The following is a 17,976-nucleotide window of genomic DNA, read 5'->3' as shown; positions in this document are numbered from 1 at the left end:
GTAACGGCTTAGAGACCCTCGATAAACCTGTAATCCCAGCCACATAGGCAATAGTAGTGCTTCACTAAGACCCCCAAATGCCCCCAAAATTGGTCCTGATGGCGGTCCTCCAGCGCTCTTACAGGGCCGCCCGCCTCCGCTAGCGCCAACCCTAGGCTCGGCTTTTCCCACAACGGCTGCTCCAGTTGGCATGTGCTTGACCAGCCAACGAGAGAGACCCAACCCACGGTTCGTATGGCATGTCCTTTTATAGATGAAGGTTACGATTCTAAAGCGGAGCGCGGTTAAATTACAGCCGCGTCAGTTTTTTTCACTTGCTTTTTCTCGTGTCGTACATAATGACCCGAGCAAAATCGGTTCTCGTTGGACGACGGCGCACCGGAGCATCCCGTTTGGGCAGTCATTCCCTGCCTCTCCGCGTGGCAGCCCACCCTACCCTACATCTCTTCGTCCGAACCTTCGCGTTATATGACCTCGCAGACTAACTCGATGTGTGCCTGTGACTTGCCTGTGCATCTTCACCTGTCATTGATTTTGCCACTGCAGCCACGGTTGTGCGAGGTATCCACCGTCTCGATCTTGCGGCTCACGCCACGGCCCTGAAATCGACCGACGTGATACTAACAGTTAGTCCCCATCTCTGTATTCAAGCGTCGGCATTATAGTCACACCGACATGCTGTGTCAACACTAGGAATAGTATACAGCAGGCTTCCCCTTGCCTCTCCGGGTCTCAAGGCACAGTGCGCCATCCGTAAAGCCGCCGCTCAAAAGGTCTTGCCTGCACGGTCCACGGCCCTCCTGCTCGTCACTCGTAAACAGCACGCAGCTGTCCGTCAGCGTCATCAAGTCAACCCAGTGTTCCTCCCAGTCCGACTGGAAGAAGCTCAGCGAGAAGCGTGCGTTGGCGAAGAGACGGACCAGAAACTCAAAAAGCTTCAAATGCAGCGGCGCGATGGGGTTATCGGTTCGGCGGTAGTGGTTGGGCTGGCCAGAGCTCCCATGCATCCAATCCAGGATATCGCCCCATCCTGACGGTGTTCCCACTTTGACATACGTCTTCCGGAAGTCGCTGACGCTGACTCCCTCAGGGGCTGGGGCGGGAGCGTAATCGTACGCTGGAGACGGTCCGTCCTCTTTCCAAAGATGCATGGGCACCGGGCGAAACGCGCCGAACGGAACCACGTACAGTGTTTTCGAGGAGTTCTCTTTCGCTTGTTTTCCAAGCTCATTTGCTCCGAAGGAACAGCAAACACGTATCATCTCGACGGCCCAGAGCAACTGCATCGTCTCCCATATCAGAAGGTGTACATCAGAATGCGAAAGACTGTCGATATCTTGTAGAGGGCAGGCCTCATCTTCGTCCTCCTCAGACTCTTCATCCTCATCGGACCCCTCATCCTCATCAGGAACCTCGCCTCCGTCATCAGATGCAGTTGCATCATCATCTTCTTCACCGGCTTTGGCGCCGTCGACCCTGCCAGCGCAGCACAGTCCTCGTCCGCGACGCTCACGGAAGCGTTCTGTCATAATGGTACGGGAATTCTCCGTCAAAACGGTATCTTGATACCATCTTGCGAAGCCATAAAACATGGCATGCTCATCTTCCGCCCGGCAAGTGGTCTGGTAGGCAGGAAAGTGTCCAAGTCTCTTCGCGTCTTCGGTGGAAAAGTTCTCTGGCGTAATCGCCGATTCCGCCTTGTAGATAGGCTCGTTGTATACACCTGATAAGGCTGCGGCCGCAATAAGCCCCCGGTACATTGATTTGACGATTCGGTCGCGGCATTGAGGCAGATGCCCATGCTGCTCGAGTCTTTCGTCCACGTCAAACGCGCCGTGCGGTAGCCACGCACAAGCCTGATTACACATCAACGCAACAATGCGACTCAAGTTCCACAGCGCGCTCAGTTCCGATAGAGTCGGTTTCTGGTGCTGTGCACTGAGACGCGACAAGCTCATTGCGCTAGGCGGTTGCTCACGACGAGCTTCATGATCAACGACAATCTGTGTCGCCCGGATCTGCCGAAAATTGGTCAGCGACACGCACAGCATAACCCATCCGCAAGCTTGAACCCACCGCAATTAAAGCTTCGTCGAGACCAGTCATCTCCTCTTTCCAATAAGACCAAATGATTTTGACTCCGTGCTTGGTCCATTCCCGATACAAGTGCTTGCAGGTGGATGCAAGTGCCAAAGCGTCCTGGGCGCTGCTGCAGCTCTCGAGAACCACGCAGACGACCTCGGAAGGGATGCAAAGCAGTGACATGACTGTGACCGTTCAAATGAGACACCAAGCTTGGAAAAACGAACCACCCGGATCCTTGAGGAGTTTACACGCCGAGGGGCTGTAGTCTCTTTTCTACAAATTACTTTTTGTGGATTTAGTTTGTGTTAGTCTGGAGCCGCAAGGCTCCAAAGCACGATGGATGCAGAATCTAGGCCTCAGCGCAGGGTGGAGTTTTTATTGATTTATTTAAACAGCGATAGTTCCAACTAGAGATGAGTGTCATGACTCGATTTAGATTCGCAATGAGAAACAGTTGGCTTCCCTCATACAGATCGCGTCGGTGGGATCTCAGCAATATCAAAATAGCCGTGTCAAATACCATCACCAGGTAGCGTTATCTCACAAACACATGAACAAACTGCATTTATTCGACAGAGAGAACGGGTTTTGCACTGCAAAAAATAGGTACACATATGATGCAAGCTTGCTAGTGAATTGACTCGCGCGGCTGACGATATAGATAAACCCAGAGCCTCGTTCGGCTGCCCTGGACGATGCATGAGGATTCAGCGCCTTTTTTTAATTACCAAAAGCTTGCACACATGGCAGAACTAATGATGGCTATGCGTTGAAGCCAAAGCACGTTGCCAGCTGAGAAATTGCATGTGAAAGATTTGAAAAAAGACCTTGTTAGGCCGCTATGCATCCCCGGATCTAGATCCAATGCTGGCTTAACAAGGGCCTGCATCTCGGGGAATTTGGACTGGGGAGTCCTAATCAACTAATGACGATTATGCAAGAAGTCAAAGCACGCTGTAAATTGGAAACTACGTGTAAAAGATTTGAACTCGCCAGGCAGCCATGCAACCCCGGATTTAGAGCCATAGACTGGCTAAAGCGCCTCGCTTCTTGGGATTTGTCTGGGGACTTGTGTTCTATCTGATGCAACTCTCTTACCACGCCGTAGAAAAAGGCAGCAGTACTCCGAGGTTGCGTCGCTATACTCCGAAAATGTTGTCACAATATTTTTGTATTAATTTGTGTCATGGTTTCACAGCATCTCAGGGAGCGAGTCTCCTGATATTGTGAGCTGTTAATTGTTTACTCCCGTGCTTTTTTTGTTTTTTGTCGCGTGCATGCTGGGCAGCCACTTTGCTGACACGTCAGTACGCGAATGCAAAAGCACGTAAATGGCTGAACCGTCGGTGAAACAACAGACAAGGTGCGTCGATTATTGCACAAGGCTTCCCCCGCTGCCCGGGCAGTGTAAGTGACCCAAGCCTTGTGCAACCACACTGAATTCAAACAAGTGTTGCCAAGAGGAGGCCGTCGGGGGGGAGCCGGGCGCTTGACTAATTCTAGTTTGACTAGTTTGACCACGCGCCCAGATTGAAATAGATGAAACGAAAACGAAGGAACAAAGTTCTTGCAAATGAGACCGTCAACGACTGCTACGCCATACAGGTAATGCAGGTCGCAGATGAGCGATGCTAGCGGGGTGAGTGGCGGCTTAGCCTGTCGGGCCCGAGACCGCAGCGCCGATGAAGTCTAGGCCGTTGGCCGGTCGTATATAGTGCACGTTATCAAGAGGCAAATAGTGACAACGGACTTTGCCTTGATATATGGAGTATATGTACATGAAAAAGACTGGGCGACTTTGGATCATCTTGGGTGGTATTGCCGGGGCGATGCATGAGGCTGGCTCCAAGGCAGAGCAGCCATTCGCCCGGATCACCGCCCACGCCACCACGGGAGGTGGGCACCCGCACTGGGTAGCACTGACTGGTCCCCTTGTTGGATGTCGAGCAGGGGAGCTAGCAGGGAAAGGGCAACCAGATAGATAGAGCTTGAACAAGATTCCCGTGCATAACTCTCAGCCTGATGGCCCTGTGACTCTTAAGGCACCGATGCAAGTCTCAAGTCGAGTTGAGAGTACGGATGCATGCAACACGAGCATGAAAGAAAAAGCTTCACCGACAAAGTGTCAGACCCGGGGAGGGGCTTTTGTAAATTTATGCAGTGACCAAGAAAAGAATGCATATGCACAATTGTGAAAGGGGGACGATTTGCATCTTCTTACACCAGAATGCAGAGCAGGAAAACAAGCCACCAAACCACTTTTGTTAAAAGGCTCGGGCAGTGTAGTGGCTTGCGCCGTCAGCCCTTTCCGCCTCATTTGCTCTTTTGTACTGGCCATCATCACCTGCGCAAAGCCACTCGTTAAAGTGATAGGTAAGCGGACATCCACTGCCGAACGAGCAGAGGTGACACGGGGTGCTTTCTTTACCGACCTCAGCACTTACTACAGTAGTATACCGGCGCCGTGGCGGGTGGTTTTGATACCGAGAGGTTGCTTGGGGCGGGCGGCGCACGCCGGCTTCTTTTCCCGACAGGGCCGCTCGCCTTTTTGGCAACCATGTCGTGCGTCCAGGCAAGGCGACCCAGACGTGCACACGTGGCCCACCCTCTTGCTTCAAGACCGCAGATGGCGGTTGCTGCTGAGGGTGTGATGATGATCGGGCTGGGATAGGCCAGCCGCTGTTGCAGCAGAAACAGATGTGTGGGATGACTGTTTGGGTTGATTGCATTGCTGCGGTGCTGGCTCGATTCATGGTAGAAATACCGAGCTGCTCCCAGACTGCTTGCAGAATAATCTTTTACTTTTACAATTAAGTAGATATCGAGACTAGCAACGACTCTGACTTTCATCCACAATTTCCTCATCTCAACCCAACCTAAGCCCCATACTTACATGAACCATTATGGCCCCCGGCCTCATCTCTACCCTGGCACCGGACGAACTGCGGGAGCATCACCGGGATGCGCCCCATAAGGGACGGGCCGTCGCGTCAAGCACAACATCGTCTAGTCGGGCTCCCTTAGAGTCACACGCTGTCGAGGTTGAGGCCCGCGTGACGAAGGAGGCATCGACTAGTGCCGATGTCCATGAAACACAAGGAGCCGAAAAAGTGCTGCTACTTGAGAGTGGTTTTGTCGAGCAGCTCAAGAGCACATTCGCCATTTCGGCCGTGCAAAAGCGTCAGCTTGACGAGTTTTTGAACACATGCCCAGGTATGTTACATTGCTTCGATGGCTACTTTGCCGCCTTTGCAGCGCCATACTGATTACCTGTTCAACAGTAACTACCAAGCCGCTCCTCGCCAGAGCGTACTCGGAGAGTTCGCTGCTCCCCAGAGCAAAAGAGACGGCCAGAAAAGAGGCACGATATCAAGCTACAGTTGAAGATTGCACAGAGTCCGAAGACGATGATAATACCCCCACCCCCTCCTGCACATCCAAAGCCCCTACACCTAAAGACCCAGAACTAGACCACGCCCGGCTCAGACGACATCACACATACGCCGCGTCTGCACCTACATCGCCCGTAGCAGCCTCAGCCACAGCTACAGAGCCGTTGGCTCCCGCAGCTATCCCAGTCGTCAAAGAGGTGCGGTTCTCGGATCGCGTCCCGGCTGTGCTGCCGCGGAGCTCCCCCGTCCGTCACACAACCTGGAGTGGCGGCACATCTCAGCCAGCCAATATCCATGTGCCCCGCGAAAAGATTCACTTTGATGAGAGATGGGGAGTTCTTTTCAATTCGCAGGGCAGGCCAACACCCAGAATGAGGAATGTGCTGCGCGGTCTGGCCATTTATCTGGTGAGTTGCCTGACTTACACGCCACGTCTACGCCACAGCCACGCTAACAGAACACCATTCAGACTGAAGTGTATAAGCCAACCTACTCTCTGGTGTTGACGCCGGAGAAGCTCTACAAATTCTATTCCAGGTACAGACTGGACAGAGAGCCTATAGATCTTACTCGTGAGTCGTAATTGTTCACTTTATCGATGGTGATAGATACTGACTGTGTCTAGGGATATTTGGCCTCACATCCCGCGGTGCCATGCGGAGTCTAGAGGACCTCTACGCGGACATGAAGTGCCACTACCACCTCGTGAAAGATGATCCCTCAGACCCCAAAGAACGAGCCTGCATTCCTGCCCTGACCCCAGACGGCTTCGTGATGTGGACTCTCAAGCTCATCTGCGCGTATCCCGACCAGGAGGCCGCTCGGCTTGCCCGCGTCATTGCAGATGTGCCGCTGGACGCCGTGTCCGAGGATCCCTCACTGGAGTGCGAAGGCCAGCGGACGAGACTGCCGCGTCAAATATCTCGGCACCTGTTTCCCGCAGAGCCGGATCCAGACGTGTTGCATCTCGTCACACGCGCTGTCCGCAGCTGGAAGCACGACACTCCCGGCTCGGACAGGCCACCACCACCATCACCACCACTGCCACACGCCACATCATGCACCGGCGGAGGACGCATCGCCCAGGTGATTGTGCAGAGCCACTCAGCACTTCCACCGCCGTTGATTCACTCGGATGCCCGTAGCAGGCAGGAGCACCTCAATCGCTGCCGACGGGACTATGAGAGCGAGGTGGAGATTGTGGTGCCGGGGGCCAGGAACCCGGATCGCGAGGGCTGCCGGTCGTCGCGCTATACGAGAGTGCATACAAGACAGGAGAGCCCTCGACGGAGCTCCAAGAGATATACCAGACGGAGTGGTGACAAGGAATCAGAGAGAGACCGCCGTCGCGGAGATCGCAGATGGAGCGATGATGGGTACGAGGAGTCGCGTTGTAGGCGTCGCGAGGGAAGAGGATCTCGGGCGTGAGACCAGATGTATTACCTTTCTGTAAGATCAATAGTACAGCAGTATCTTAGCGAACGAGTAAAATGAATCAACGGCCCATGATTCGTTTGTCCATTTGCGCGAATCTGCCTCGTGTGGCCTGGGGGTCATGACAAGAGGCGGCGCATCATCAGGCGCTCACTGGATGGGATCGCCTGGCCAATCGGCCTTGACACAAGAAAAGCTGCCGAAGTATGTGCGGAAGAAAATAAATACGCCCAAGGATTAGTGAAGTGGAAAAACAGCGCCCCATTTCGACCAATGCGGCATTCCTCACCTCAACTTGCATGATTTGCCCTGCGAAGGTCTGGACGAATGTATACCTACCCTGTCTGTCGGCTCGGGCATTGGAGCAGTAAATTTCCAGAACAAATGTTTCGCAAATTCTGGGAAAACATAAGGTCCCTGAGATGTGGTAGAGCCCACGCTTTTTTTTGTCGGCGGTCTCGTGCCAGTTGTGCAGTTAAAGCTGGGTCAATTGCTAACCTATGCCTTTTAAGACGATGCGACTTGAAAACGCGGCTTACGCACGCAGCCAGCAAATAGTGGATTTTTTTAAGCAAGTAGCAAAAAGAAATGAGGAGCAGTAATAAATGCTTATAAGTCGGAAGACTCCCACCGGGCGCCCTTTAGACGGCGGAGTAATTACTGACAGGACAGGCAAAACACCACGACCTGGTTTAATACCCGAGGCCATGTGTCTCAAGCGTAGAAAGACTGAGACTCGTATGCCGTGCATTTTGGAAGTCCAAAGCTGTTACGGAGTTTTGTTTTGTTATTAGACGTCATCCAGCGCATCGTATTCCACTCCCAGCTCGCTGCGCTTGTCGATCGGCCACGTCTCGGAGCCTGACCTGCTCGCAGATCTCAGAACGATGTGAGAGAACTCGCCGTGCTCTGCCGGTGCCCCATAACTACTCATCCTGCATTGTCAGCCGCCAGGACGGGCCATCTTGCCTGATAGTCCTGCGTTGCTGAGCAAACCTCTCTGTGTCCCCCCACGAAAAACGCATACGTACCCCTTGCCTGCATTCTCACATTAAAGCCACCAATCATAACTTTCGCCGTCTCATGGCGCATCGCAATACGAGCCAGATCTGATCCCTGAGCGCGGCCGACGTCACAGCCTTATGGCCCGGCTCCGCTGCGCCAGGGGGTGTCTCCTCCGTGTCCAACTTGCCAAGACTCTTAGTAAATGCGCAGCGGGAAACTTGAACCGATTAGGATAGGGTCTAGGGTTTAGATCCATCATGGAGAGAACAGGTTTGGTGTGTAAGGCTGGTGCGCGAGGATGAGAACGCGCGTCGTCTACCCACCCTGCAGCTCGAGCAGGTGGACCGAGTCGGGGGCTGAGAACTCGCGCCGTCGCGATGTGCAGCATCGCAGGGCTGTGCTCCTGTGATGGGAGGAGAGAGACGGGGATAAAAACAAATACGTGTGGCTTAAACGAGCCACTAATCCCAATTCTGATGTTGCTTATTTTGGCCCAGCCTTATATGGTTTTTGGTGCTGTTTTCTCCTGATCGCTTCATACATAAGTACTTTGTGCCGTCGGCGTTCTCTTCTGGTGTAAGTCAATGGCTTGATGGAAACATTTTGCGCCCGGGGCCTCTCTTAATTTCTTGATTTACCGCTGCCCATCATGTCGTTTCTTCGCCAGCTGGGCGCTCTCGTCTGGAAGAACTTCCTCTTCACCATCCTGCGCCATCCCATTGGATTCCTCTTCAAGTTCTACGCCATCCCGCTCGTCATCTTTGCCGTGCTCGCCCGTCTGCCCATCTGGGTCAACGAGCAGCACTCGTTCCGGACAGAGCAGCCCGCCGCGCTGCCCTCGCTTAGCAGCGCCATAAACGGCAAGCTTGCCATTATCCAGCCGCCCAACGCCGGGTCCGACATCCAGGCCATCGTTGCCAAATTCACCGAGCCGCTCGGGAGCGGCAAGCTACTTCATCTCGATCGCGATACCGACTTGATTGCCGCGTGCAGTACGGACAAGCAGGGCTGCCATGCGGCGGTTACGTTCTTTGACTCGCCAGAGACGAGGGCCGCCAATGGTACCTGGAACTACACGATCCGCGCCGATGCTGGGATGACGGGCAAGCACAGCGGCGGGCTGGAAACGGTGTACATGCCGCTGCAGCTCGCTATCAACAATGCCATTACCAACACGTCCAGTACCGCGGTGGAGGCCTTTGCGTTTGGGTCCACGCAGACGTTCAACGGGGACGAGATTAAGAAAGGCGCGCTCACGGCCATTACTGGTGTATACGCCTTTGTGGTCTTTGCCTGCCACCTCATCACAGTATACAACCTCGCCAGCTGGGTCACCAGCGACCGCGACTCGGGCGTGTCGTCCCTCATCGACAGCATGGGCGGTCGCTGGGCATCACTAGCACGGACGCTGAGCTGGGTTATTGTTCTTGACGTCGTCTGCCTGCCCCTCTTCATCGTGTTTGGCATCCTCTACTGGCAGTTGCTCTTCCCGACGTCCAATGCAGGCGTGTTGATTGGTTGGCAGATTCTGTTTGGCATGGCCCTGAACAGCTCTGCCGTGTTTGCGGCCGCCTTCTTCACCAGAGCTCGCGTGTCAGCCATCATCGTGTCCATCTTTTTCTTGGCCCTGGCCATTGCGTTCCAGTTCCACACTACCAGAATTCAGCCCCAGCCCGAGCCCAACACGGTCTTGGGCCTTTCCACCGTATTCCCCAGCTGCACTTATATGCTCTACCTGTTTGACATGGCAAGATGGGAAGGAAAAGACCAGGCGGCTCACATCTCTAGCCTCCCGCCAGCCCGTGATAGCTTCAGCGAGACTCCCGATCTGTACCACATTACCCAGTCGACATTGCTCGCTGTTCTTGCCGTTCAAACCATTGTGTACCTTGGGTTGGCTATGCTGACAGAGTGGTTCATGCATGGCATCCACTTCAAAGGCAGGCACTTTTCCGGCGCGGTTGACAAGTCATCCAAGCCCGCCGTCTCCGCCACTACTCTCAAGAAAACATTCAAGCCCGGTTTCTGGACAACTATTTTCTGCTGTGGCAGAAGAAAGGGCAATCAAGCCGTCGATGATGTGAGCATCGAGGCTCACCGTGGCCAGATCATGTGTCTGGTAGGCCAGAACGGCTCCGGTAAGACGACGACGCTGCAGATGATAGGCGGCTTCCTGGGAATGAATGCCGGCCAGGTCTCGTTTGACGCGTCGCCATCTCAGATTGGCATCTGCCCGCAGCAGAATGTCTTCTGGGAGGAGCTCACTGTGCGCGAGCACATTGTCTTGTGGTCTGGGATCAAGTCTGGCGGCGAGACGGCCGAGCAGATTGACGCGCTCATCGCCGACTGTGACCTGGCACACAAGAGCGACTGCATGGCTAAGAATCTGAGTGGTGGGCAGAAGCGCAAGATGCAGCTCGCATGCATGTTTGTTGGCAATTCATCCATCTGTCTCATTGACGAGTGTACCTCTGGCCTGGATCCCCTCTCTCGTCAAGCCATCTGGGATCTTCTCCTTCGTAACCGGACCAACAGAAGCATGATTTTCACCACACACTTTCTCGACGAGGTAGATGTGCTTGCCGATCATATTGTTGTCTTGAAAAACGGCAAAGTCAAGTCCGAAGGCTCGCCTGCCGAGCTCAACAGCACCCACGGCGGTGGCTACAAGGTTATTGTTGAGCGGACGCCCCAGAGCCTGGCGGTTGACGTGCCCCAGAAGGCCGCCGTCTGGCAAGATCGCCTCGTCTACAATGTCGAGGACTCTGTTGCTGCCACGCAGCTATCCAACAAATTCTCTGCTGGTGGCGTTCACGATGTCGTCATTGCCGGGCCTCAGTTCGAAGACGTCTTCCTCAATCTCGCGGGCGAAAACGGCGATTCTGCTCTCCTCAAACCCCCGACTCTCGCCGAATCAGGACATCAAATGAGCCCCGGTCGTGAGACGAGTTTTGGCACACAGGTTGGTATCCTATTCGGCAAGCGTTTCAAGGTGCTCCCGCGCGTCTGGTGGGCGTACTTTTTCCTCGTCGCCATTGTCGTGGCCGCAAACTGCGGACTCTTGACTGTGACCACCAAGCTCAAAGTCGAGGATTGCAGCAAATACCAGCCTGAGTTGCGGTCAGGCTACACCACGAGCTTCCAGTACAATGCAGCTTGCGCTCGTGGCGACCAGCCGTATGGATGCGAGAAGCTCACCGTTGGCCCGGCGAGCGCCAATGCCACCGTCTTCAAGGCGCTGCAGCAAGGCTATCATGATTTTGCCGGCGTCGACAAAGATGCGGCGTACGGCTTCGTCAACGCACTTGGCGACAGGGCTTCATGGCTAGATTACATGCAGAAGCAGACGGGCTATGATCAGATGGGCATCTACTTTGGCAACGGCAAGAAGGACAACGCAACTGTTATCGCATACCAGTATGCGCAATACATTGCTGAGCCTACAGGCGCGAAGCTTCTGAATATTTGGAGCCAAGCTACCGGTAACATTGAGATTGACACTACATACGGTTCTTTGCCGAAAATTCAAAAGGTACGTCTTTCAAAGCTACTCATGGTTCTTGAGCACGAGGGAAAAAAGGCAAGAATAAACACCTAACCTAGAAGACAGGGAACTCAAGCCGGGGCATGGGTCTTTGCGCTCTTCATCGCACTCGTCCAAGCCGCGTATCCTGCCTTTTTCGTCGTATACCCGGCCATTGAGCGACGCAGCAACACACGTTCTCTGCAATACGCCAACGGCGTGCGCAGAACGCCGCAGATGGTTGCCTACATGCTCTTTGACTTTTTCTGGATCGCTGTCATGTCTGTGGTCAGCACTATTGCAATTGTGCCCATCCTTGGCTGGACAGGTTCGCCATGGCTCATGATTATCATCTTCACATTGTACGCCATTTGCGGCAACTTCATCTCTCAGATTGTCGGCCATGTCTCCAACGGACCACTCAAGTCGTTCCTTGCGGCCCTGACTGTCAACTTGATCTGCTTTGCCATTGGATTCGGCACCGTTTTTGTGAGTCATCTACCGCAAGTTCCCAGACCCCTCCACAGGTCCAACTAACAAAAGTTACCTGCAGGGAACGCTGAGCAAGCCAGATCAAGTCAATTCTGGTGTCACATGGGGTCTTGGGTTCTTTCTTCCCACGGCGAACCTCGTTCGCGCCCTCCTTGTCGGCCTCAATGCCGGTGGACTGGGTTGCAGCAACGGTGGCATCAAGCAGATGGGCGCCATGGACGCCTACGGCGGCCCAATTCTGTATCTTGTTCTTCAAGTCATCTGGCTCGGTATCCTCTCCGTTTGGGTTGACGGTGGGCTGCCGTACATTCCCCTGCTTCATTTGTTTAAGCGCAAGCACACCACCGCAGCATCGTCCACTTCCGGCACCGAACTGCAAGAGCTGGCTGCTACTGGCCAAGACGACGTTCGTGCTGAAGCTACTCGCACGCTCGGCACCGACTCTGATCTACTGCGCGTGCTCAATGTCACAAAACGGTTCGGCAGCAATGTTGCAGTCGACGACGTCACCTTTGGACTGTCCCCGGGCGAGGTGCTCGCGCTTCTCGGCCCCAATGGCGCCGGCAAGTCGACGCTCGTCAACATGATTCAGTCCGAGTTTGCCAGCACGCATGGCACCATCTACCTCTGCGGGCAAGACTCGCGCAGCTTGTCGGCGCGCAAGCACCTCGGCGTGTGCCCGCAGCACGACTGCCTGGACCTGCTGAGCACGCGGCAGCACCTGACGCTGTACGCGCGCATCAAGGGCGTGCGCAACGTCAAGGACAACGTAACAAGCCTCATGGAGCGTCTGGATCTCGCGCCGCACGCCCGCACCATGGCGGCCAAGCTGTCCGGCGGCAACAAGCGCAAGCTGAGCCTCGCGATTGCGCTCATGGGCATGCCGCCGGTGCTGGTGCTCGACGAGCCGACCACGGCCATGGACGCCATGGCCAAGCGGTCCTTCTGGCGACTGATTGAGAGCATCGCCAACGACCACTCGATCCTGCTCACGACGCACAGCATGGAGGAGGCCGACCGGCTCGCCAGCCGCACCGCCATCATGGCGAGCCGCATGCTGGCCATTGGCTCGACGGCGCAGCTGCGCAGCAAGTACGGCGGCGGCTACAGCATCAGCCTCACGCTTGCCTCGGCGCCCAACTCGACGCAAGAGGAGATGGGTGCGGTGCTGGCGTGGATGCGCCAGCACGCACCGGGCCAGGTGAAGCTGGAGCGCGAGATGCTTCGCGGGCAGATCCGCTTCACGCTGGCGCCGACAGAGGTGGCGGCGGGTGTTCAGAAGAAGCCACCGGCGGCGATTGCCATGTGGAACCTGCTGGACGAGAACAAGAACGCACTCGGGATCGCGTTTTACTCGATCGGTGGCGCGACGTTGGCAAATGCGTTTAACAACGTGGTTCGGGCGAATAATGTGCGGGAGGAGAATAGTGAGGCAAAGAAGAGGTCGGTTGGCCAAAAGATTCGAGACTTATTTTAAAGAACGAGAGTATAAAGAACAATAATAGAATCTGAAAGTACAAGAAGCACAAGAATAACATAAATGATAGGAAGTATAAGAAGACCAACGAAAAGAACCATGCAATAGCTATGAAAGTCAGTCATTGGCCTCAATTGCAGCGCTTGCCTAGTGCGTAAAATGCTCCAGTGTATCAAAGAAAAGCAGGAAAATCTAAGCAAGGAGAATGACACTCTCGAGTTCGTAACAGCATAACCAAGGACATATCCCAAAGCGGTCCAATAAAGCCCGCGCCATGCCCGAAATATCATGGCCAACATGTCTCATAAGATGCTGCCCCGAGCTTGGAAAGAAAGAATCGCTTTTCCGTCAATATATTGTAACAAGAAGTGACAGAAAAAAGACAGTAGGAAAGCAGTCGTGAGAAAAAAGGTCAAACTAATGCGTTGTGCGTCGCTGCTCGTGGTATCATGTCGAGGGTGAAAAACAAGTCGTGTGTATGTGTGTGCTGCGCGCGCGCGTGTGTGTGTCAGATCATTTCATGTCGTTTCGTGTTGGTGTCGTGTACATCTTATAAGAGGCAGCGGCAGTGGACGGTCGTTTGCTCCCACCGCCGCCGCTTCCGGGTTTGGGTGTTGTCGGCGCCGAGGCGACGAGGGTATGGGAAGAGGAGGCGAGACTCACGCCACGGCTGGCGCGGTTGTGCTTGAGCTGGCGAAAGTCCTCCTTGAAGACGTTGATGCAGCGCTGGAGCTCATGGTCGGGGTTGGGCGGGAGCTGGATCTCGACGGCCTTGAGGCAGATGCGTAGGTGCTGGAGCTCGTCGTCGTTTTCGTTGAGCTCGCGTTCCAAATAAGACACGCGATTCTGCAAGAATACGATGCGCTCCGCCGCTCTTTCGGTGCGCTCGACGAGGAGGTTGTTGATGTGCTACACAGAATACGGTCAGCAAGGGGAGGGTTTCCAAGGCTGGGACTAGCAAATGATCGTGTGCATACCTCCATCTCTTCCTGCCTTGCCTTGAGGTTTTCGGCAACTTGTGACAGCTCCTCATTCAGCTTGTTGGCTTCGGCGATGAGTTCTTTGGCCTGCGCCTCGGCTATGCCCCTCTGCTCGCGCAACTCGCGCTCCTCCTCGGCGATGCGTTCCTGTTCGCGTTCGCGCTCGCGCTCGCGCAGCGACGATATGGACAGGTCGGAAAACTGCGATCGGATCAAGGAAACCGGGGAGCCGAGCACGGAACCAGCGTCGCTCCTCGACTGCGGCGACTTTGGCGTTTGAGGGTTCGATTGGACGCTGGCTCGATCGTAGCGCTGCTGTTGTGGCGGCAGCTGTCGCCGTCGGGGGTTTGGTGACGACGGCGGGCTGACGGTCTTTTCCATCTGCTCTAGCTGCCCGACCAGGGCTAGCTCGTCCATGTCGTCGCCGCTTGTGAGGCGCTGCGCGAGGAGGGTCAGGCGGCGGGCGAGCTCGTTGCGGCCGGCGTCGGTGTCGCGTGGGCTCGGGGTGGTCGCGCCGGCGGCCTGGCTCTGAGACGGCGTAAATGAGGGCTGGCGGTGCAGAGGACTCCATCCGCCGGGGACAGAGGAGTAGTTGATGCTGGAGACGAAGCTGGGGCTGGCCTGGTCGTAAGCGGCTTGCGACGGCGGCGAGGACGATGCCGGCACATGGCGATAGCTGCCGTAGGAGCTGCGGAAGCTGTTGGTGGTGCTCGGGGTGTGGCCATCGCTGGTGCTGCTCCCAGCAGTGCTGCGGCGATGCAGCACTACAGGACCGTGGAAGCTGGTGCCATGGTGGTGGCTATTGTGGTGGTGAAGGGCTTGTACCGCGTGCATGTCGTTGTCGTCGTCGTAGTCCTCCTCTTGCTGCCACTCCTGGTTCAGCCATTCCATAGCCAGAAGCAAAGGACACTGGCCACGGTATTTTCTTTCTATTCCTATACGCGCTCCGTGAGATTTTCGAACCCACTTCCCCTGACGTTTGTCTGCAGACCCTGGGCTAGGGCGGGCTGCGCGCGTTGAAGCTGCCCGGTCAGTGCCCAACCTCGTTGTTTTCAAGAGACACACCGCCACTGTGATGTGCAGATGATTGTGGAGCAGTGCTGCGGCGGCTGCGATGAACACTTGTGCCGCACACAACGAGGTGGAACATCAAAGATTACTTAGAAAAAAAAGTTGCTTTAAATCAATTTATTTTTTATTTTGTTTCTTTTATACTTGGCTATAATTCCTTTTTGCCTACCAAAATATTAATTATTTTTCACTTCATAGATGTTGTATGTAAAGTACTCGAGGCCTACTAACAGTGTCGGTGCCGACCTTCTACCTACATTAACAGTTGTACACCAGACACCATGGCGTCTACCGTCACCTACGCCTCTTCTGAGATTAACGCTGCTATCGAATCGCGAGATGTAGAGCAGGCCATCAGTCCGTCTTACCGGGCGCAATGTGGAGGCCCGCCCTGCTCCGAAGCTCCATTACCCCTTTGGGAAACAGACCGCATCTCCGAGTCCAATCACCACCGATAGCTTCATTTTGGCTCCCTTTTCTGGCATTGATATGTCATTTTGCTTTGAAAGCAAGTTTGCTGACATTCAATTTCTTATCATAGTTTTAGAGTTATTATAGCATATGCTTCAGATATATAACACTGACCCTTCCTTCATCATCTATCTAAACCAATCGCCGTTCATTCTTGAGATATTATTCGTTCTTTACCATACGTCCAGGATATCTTCGACATGTTCGAGAGCAGATCAACCTCGGTCCTTGAAGCCGAAAAGTCGGCCCCGTTTCCGCCACACAATCTTGAGGCAGAGCACACCAATGCAGATCCAAAGAGAAACATCACAGGATGGCGATGGTTTGCCGTGTGCGTAGCCGTCTTTTCGGCAAACATTCTCTACGGCCTCGACACGACCATCGCAGCCGATATTCAGGGCCCAATAGCCGCCACCTTTGACAGCGTCGATCAGCTTGGCTGGCTGGGCATTGGCTTTACACTGGGGTCTACGGCTTGCATCCTCCCCCTGGGCAAGGCATTCGGCATTTTCGACGCAAAATGGCTGTTCTTAGGCTGCACCACCATGTTTGCAGCTGGCAGCGCATTGTGCGGCGCCGCTCCCAACATGAACGCGATGATTATCGGCCGTGTGTGGGCAGGAGCAGGCGGTGCGGGCATGTATCTGGGGTATAGGCGTTCCTCTTACTACCCATGCCGATATATATGCTGAAACTATCAATAGTAATCTCAATCTTCTTACCATGATGACGAGACCAAAAGAACAACCGCTCTATATGGGTCTGGTCGGCCTCGTTTATGGTACGGGGTGTATCCTGGGGCCGATTGTTGGCGGTACGCTCTCTGATAGTGCGGCCACCTGGCGCTGGGTAAGTGAAGCCAAGTCAAGTATGAAATATGAAATAAGAAAAAGGACTGAAATTTTCAAGGCGTTTTATCTCAACCTGCTCATTTTCGCCCTCATGTCACCTATTTATATCTTCATGCTCCCTTCCCTCCCACAACAAGTCGGCACGACCTTCAAGCAGAAACTCAAAAGGCTAGACTGGCTGGGAATAGTCTTGAACATGGCTACATACTTGACTTTTGTCATGATCTTTACTTTTGCGGGCAGCCAGTGGGCCTGGGATGACCACCGTATTGTTGCCCTATTTGTGGTCTTCGGCATTTGTCTGATTGCATTCTGTGTTACTCAATATTTTGCGACTTTCACAACCAAGGAAGACCGGCTATTCCCATGCCGATTCGTGACGGACAAGCATCTACTCCTCCTATACATCTGCATGGCATGCGGCGGAGCTTCTCTATTTGTCGCCGTCTACTACCTCCCGCTTTACTTCCAATATGTACACGGAGAGAACGGGACCATGTCCGCCGTTAGGCTGCTGCCTTTTGTGTGTTTCTATATTGCATCGATCTTGTTGGTTGGCTACCTCATGCCAAAGACTGGCTATTACATGGTATGGTATCTAGTCAGCGGCATCTTCATCACGGTCGGCGCTGCTCTCATGTACACCGTACATGCTGAGACTCCCGTTTCCAATATCTATGGCTATTCTGTCATACTTGGTCTTGGTATGGCCACAAGTCAGTCCGGATATTCGGTCGGCGCAGAATCGGTTGCAGCTGAGGATGGCGCAGAGGTAATACAATTTATGAACATCTCCCAGGGCCAGGCCCAGCTTCTCGGCCTCGTCATTGCCAGCTCGATCTTTCAAAGCTTAACCTTTAGGGGTTTGAAGAAACTGTTATCGGAATCCAACTTCACGGATGCCGATATCCGAGCGGCGGTTGCCGGGGCACAGAGTAAGGTCTTGGGGAAGGTGAGCCCCGAGTTGAGAGCAAAAGCCCTCGAGGTTATTGTCAAAAGCATCAATGATGCCTATATTCTTGCGATTGCCGCTGGAGCACTTTATGTTATTTGTTCACTGTTTCTCAAGCCCCAAAAGTCAGTTCGACCATAGAGGATGTTTTGTGGAGAATCATTCACCAAACTTAGGTGCAAAGAAACGAAGTGACAACTGAGATAGCTAAGATAGCTCAAGTCTATAACAATGATTCGCATT

The 17,976-nt window shown here is 54.1% G+C and overlaps 5 protein-coding genes across 5 annotated transcripts; 3 read left to right on the top strand and 2 right to left on the bottom strand.

Moving 5' to 3' along the window:
* Positions 1-689: 689 nt before the first annotated feature.
* Positions 690-2,265, bottom strand: LMH87_011745 (uncharacterized protein; the record flags this gene model as incomplete). Its single annotated transcript, XM_056200938.1, has 2 exons — positions 690-2,018; positions 2,077-2,265. The coding sequence occupies 2 exons, from the start codon at positions 2,263-2,265 to the stop codon at positions 690-692; spliced, it is 1,518 nt and encodes a 505-aa protein (XP_056052739.1).
* A 2,723-nt stretch (positions 2,266-4,988) lies between these two features.
* LMH87_011744 (uncharacterized protein) lies at positions 4,989-6,905 on the top strand (the record flags this gene model as incomplete). The annotated part of the gene is made up of 4 exons (XM_056200937.1): positions 4,989-5,298; positions 5,367-5,884; positions 5,947-6,049; positions 6,103-6,905. The coding sequence occupies 4 exons, from the start codon at positions 4,989-4,991 to the stop codon at positions 6,903-6,905; spliced, it is 1,734 nt and encodes a 577-aa protein (XP_056052738.1).
* A 1,660-nt stretch (positions 6,906-8,565) lies between these two features.
* LMH87_011743 (uncharacterized protein) lies at positions 8,566-13,408 on the top strand (the record flags this gene model as incomplete). The annotated part of the gene is made up of 3 exons (XM_056200936.1): positions 8,566-11,448; positions 11,527-11,928; positions 11,993-13,408. The coding sequence occupies 3 exons, from the start codon at positions 8,566-8,568 to the stop codon at positions 13,406-13,408; spliced, it is 4,701 nt and encodes a 1,566-aa protein (XP_056052737.1).
* A 513-nt stretch (positions 13,409-13,921) lies between these two features.
* On the bottom strand, positions 13,922-15,279 carry LMH87_011742 (uncharacterized protein; the record flags this gene model as incomplete). The annotated part of the gene is made up of 2 exons (XM_056200935.1): positions 13,922-14,317; positions 14,386-15,279. 2 exons carry the CDS (start codon positions 15,277-15,279, stop codon positions 13,922-13,924), a joined length of 1,290 nt encoding a protein of 429 aa, XP_056052736.1.
* An 851-nt stretch (positions 15,280-16,130) lies between these two features.
* LMH87_011741 (uncharacterized protein) lies at positions 16,131-17,874 on the top strand (the record flags this gene model as incomplete). The annotated part of the gene is made up of 3 exons (XM_056200934.1): positions 16,131-16,579; positions 16,635-16,779; positions 16,840-17,874. 3 exons carry the CDS (start codon positions 16,131-16,133, stop codon positions 17,872-17,874), a joined length of 1,629 nt encoding a protein of 542 aa, XP_056052735.1.
* Between the last annotated feature and the right edge of the window lie 102 nt (positions 17,875-17,976).

Source organism: Akanthomyces muscarius, chromosome 4 (assembly GCF_028009165.1).
Source record: "Akanthomyces muscarius strain Ve6 chromosome 4, whole genome shotgun sequence".
Lineage (NCBI taxonomy): Eukaryota > Fungi > Ascomycota > Sordariomycetes > Hypocreales > Cordycipitaceae > Akanthomyces > Akanthomyces muscarius.
Note: the sequence above shows the minus strand (reverse complement) of the source record. Positions and strands in the feature narration are given on the sequence as shown.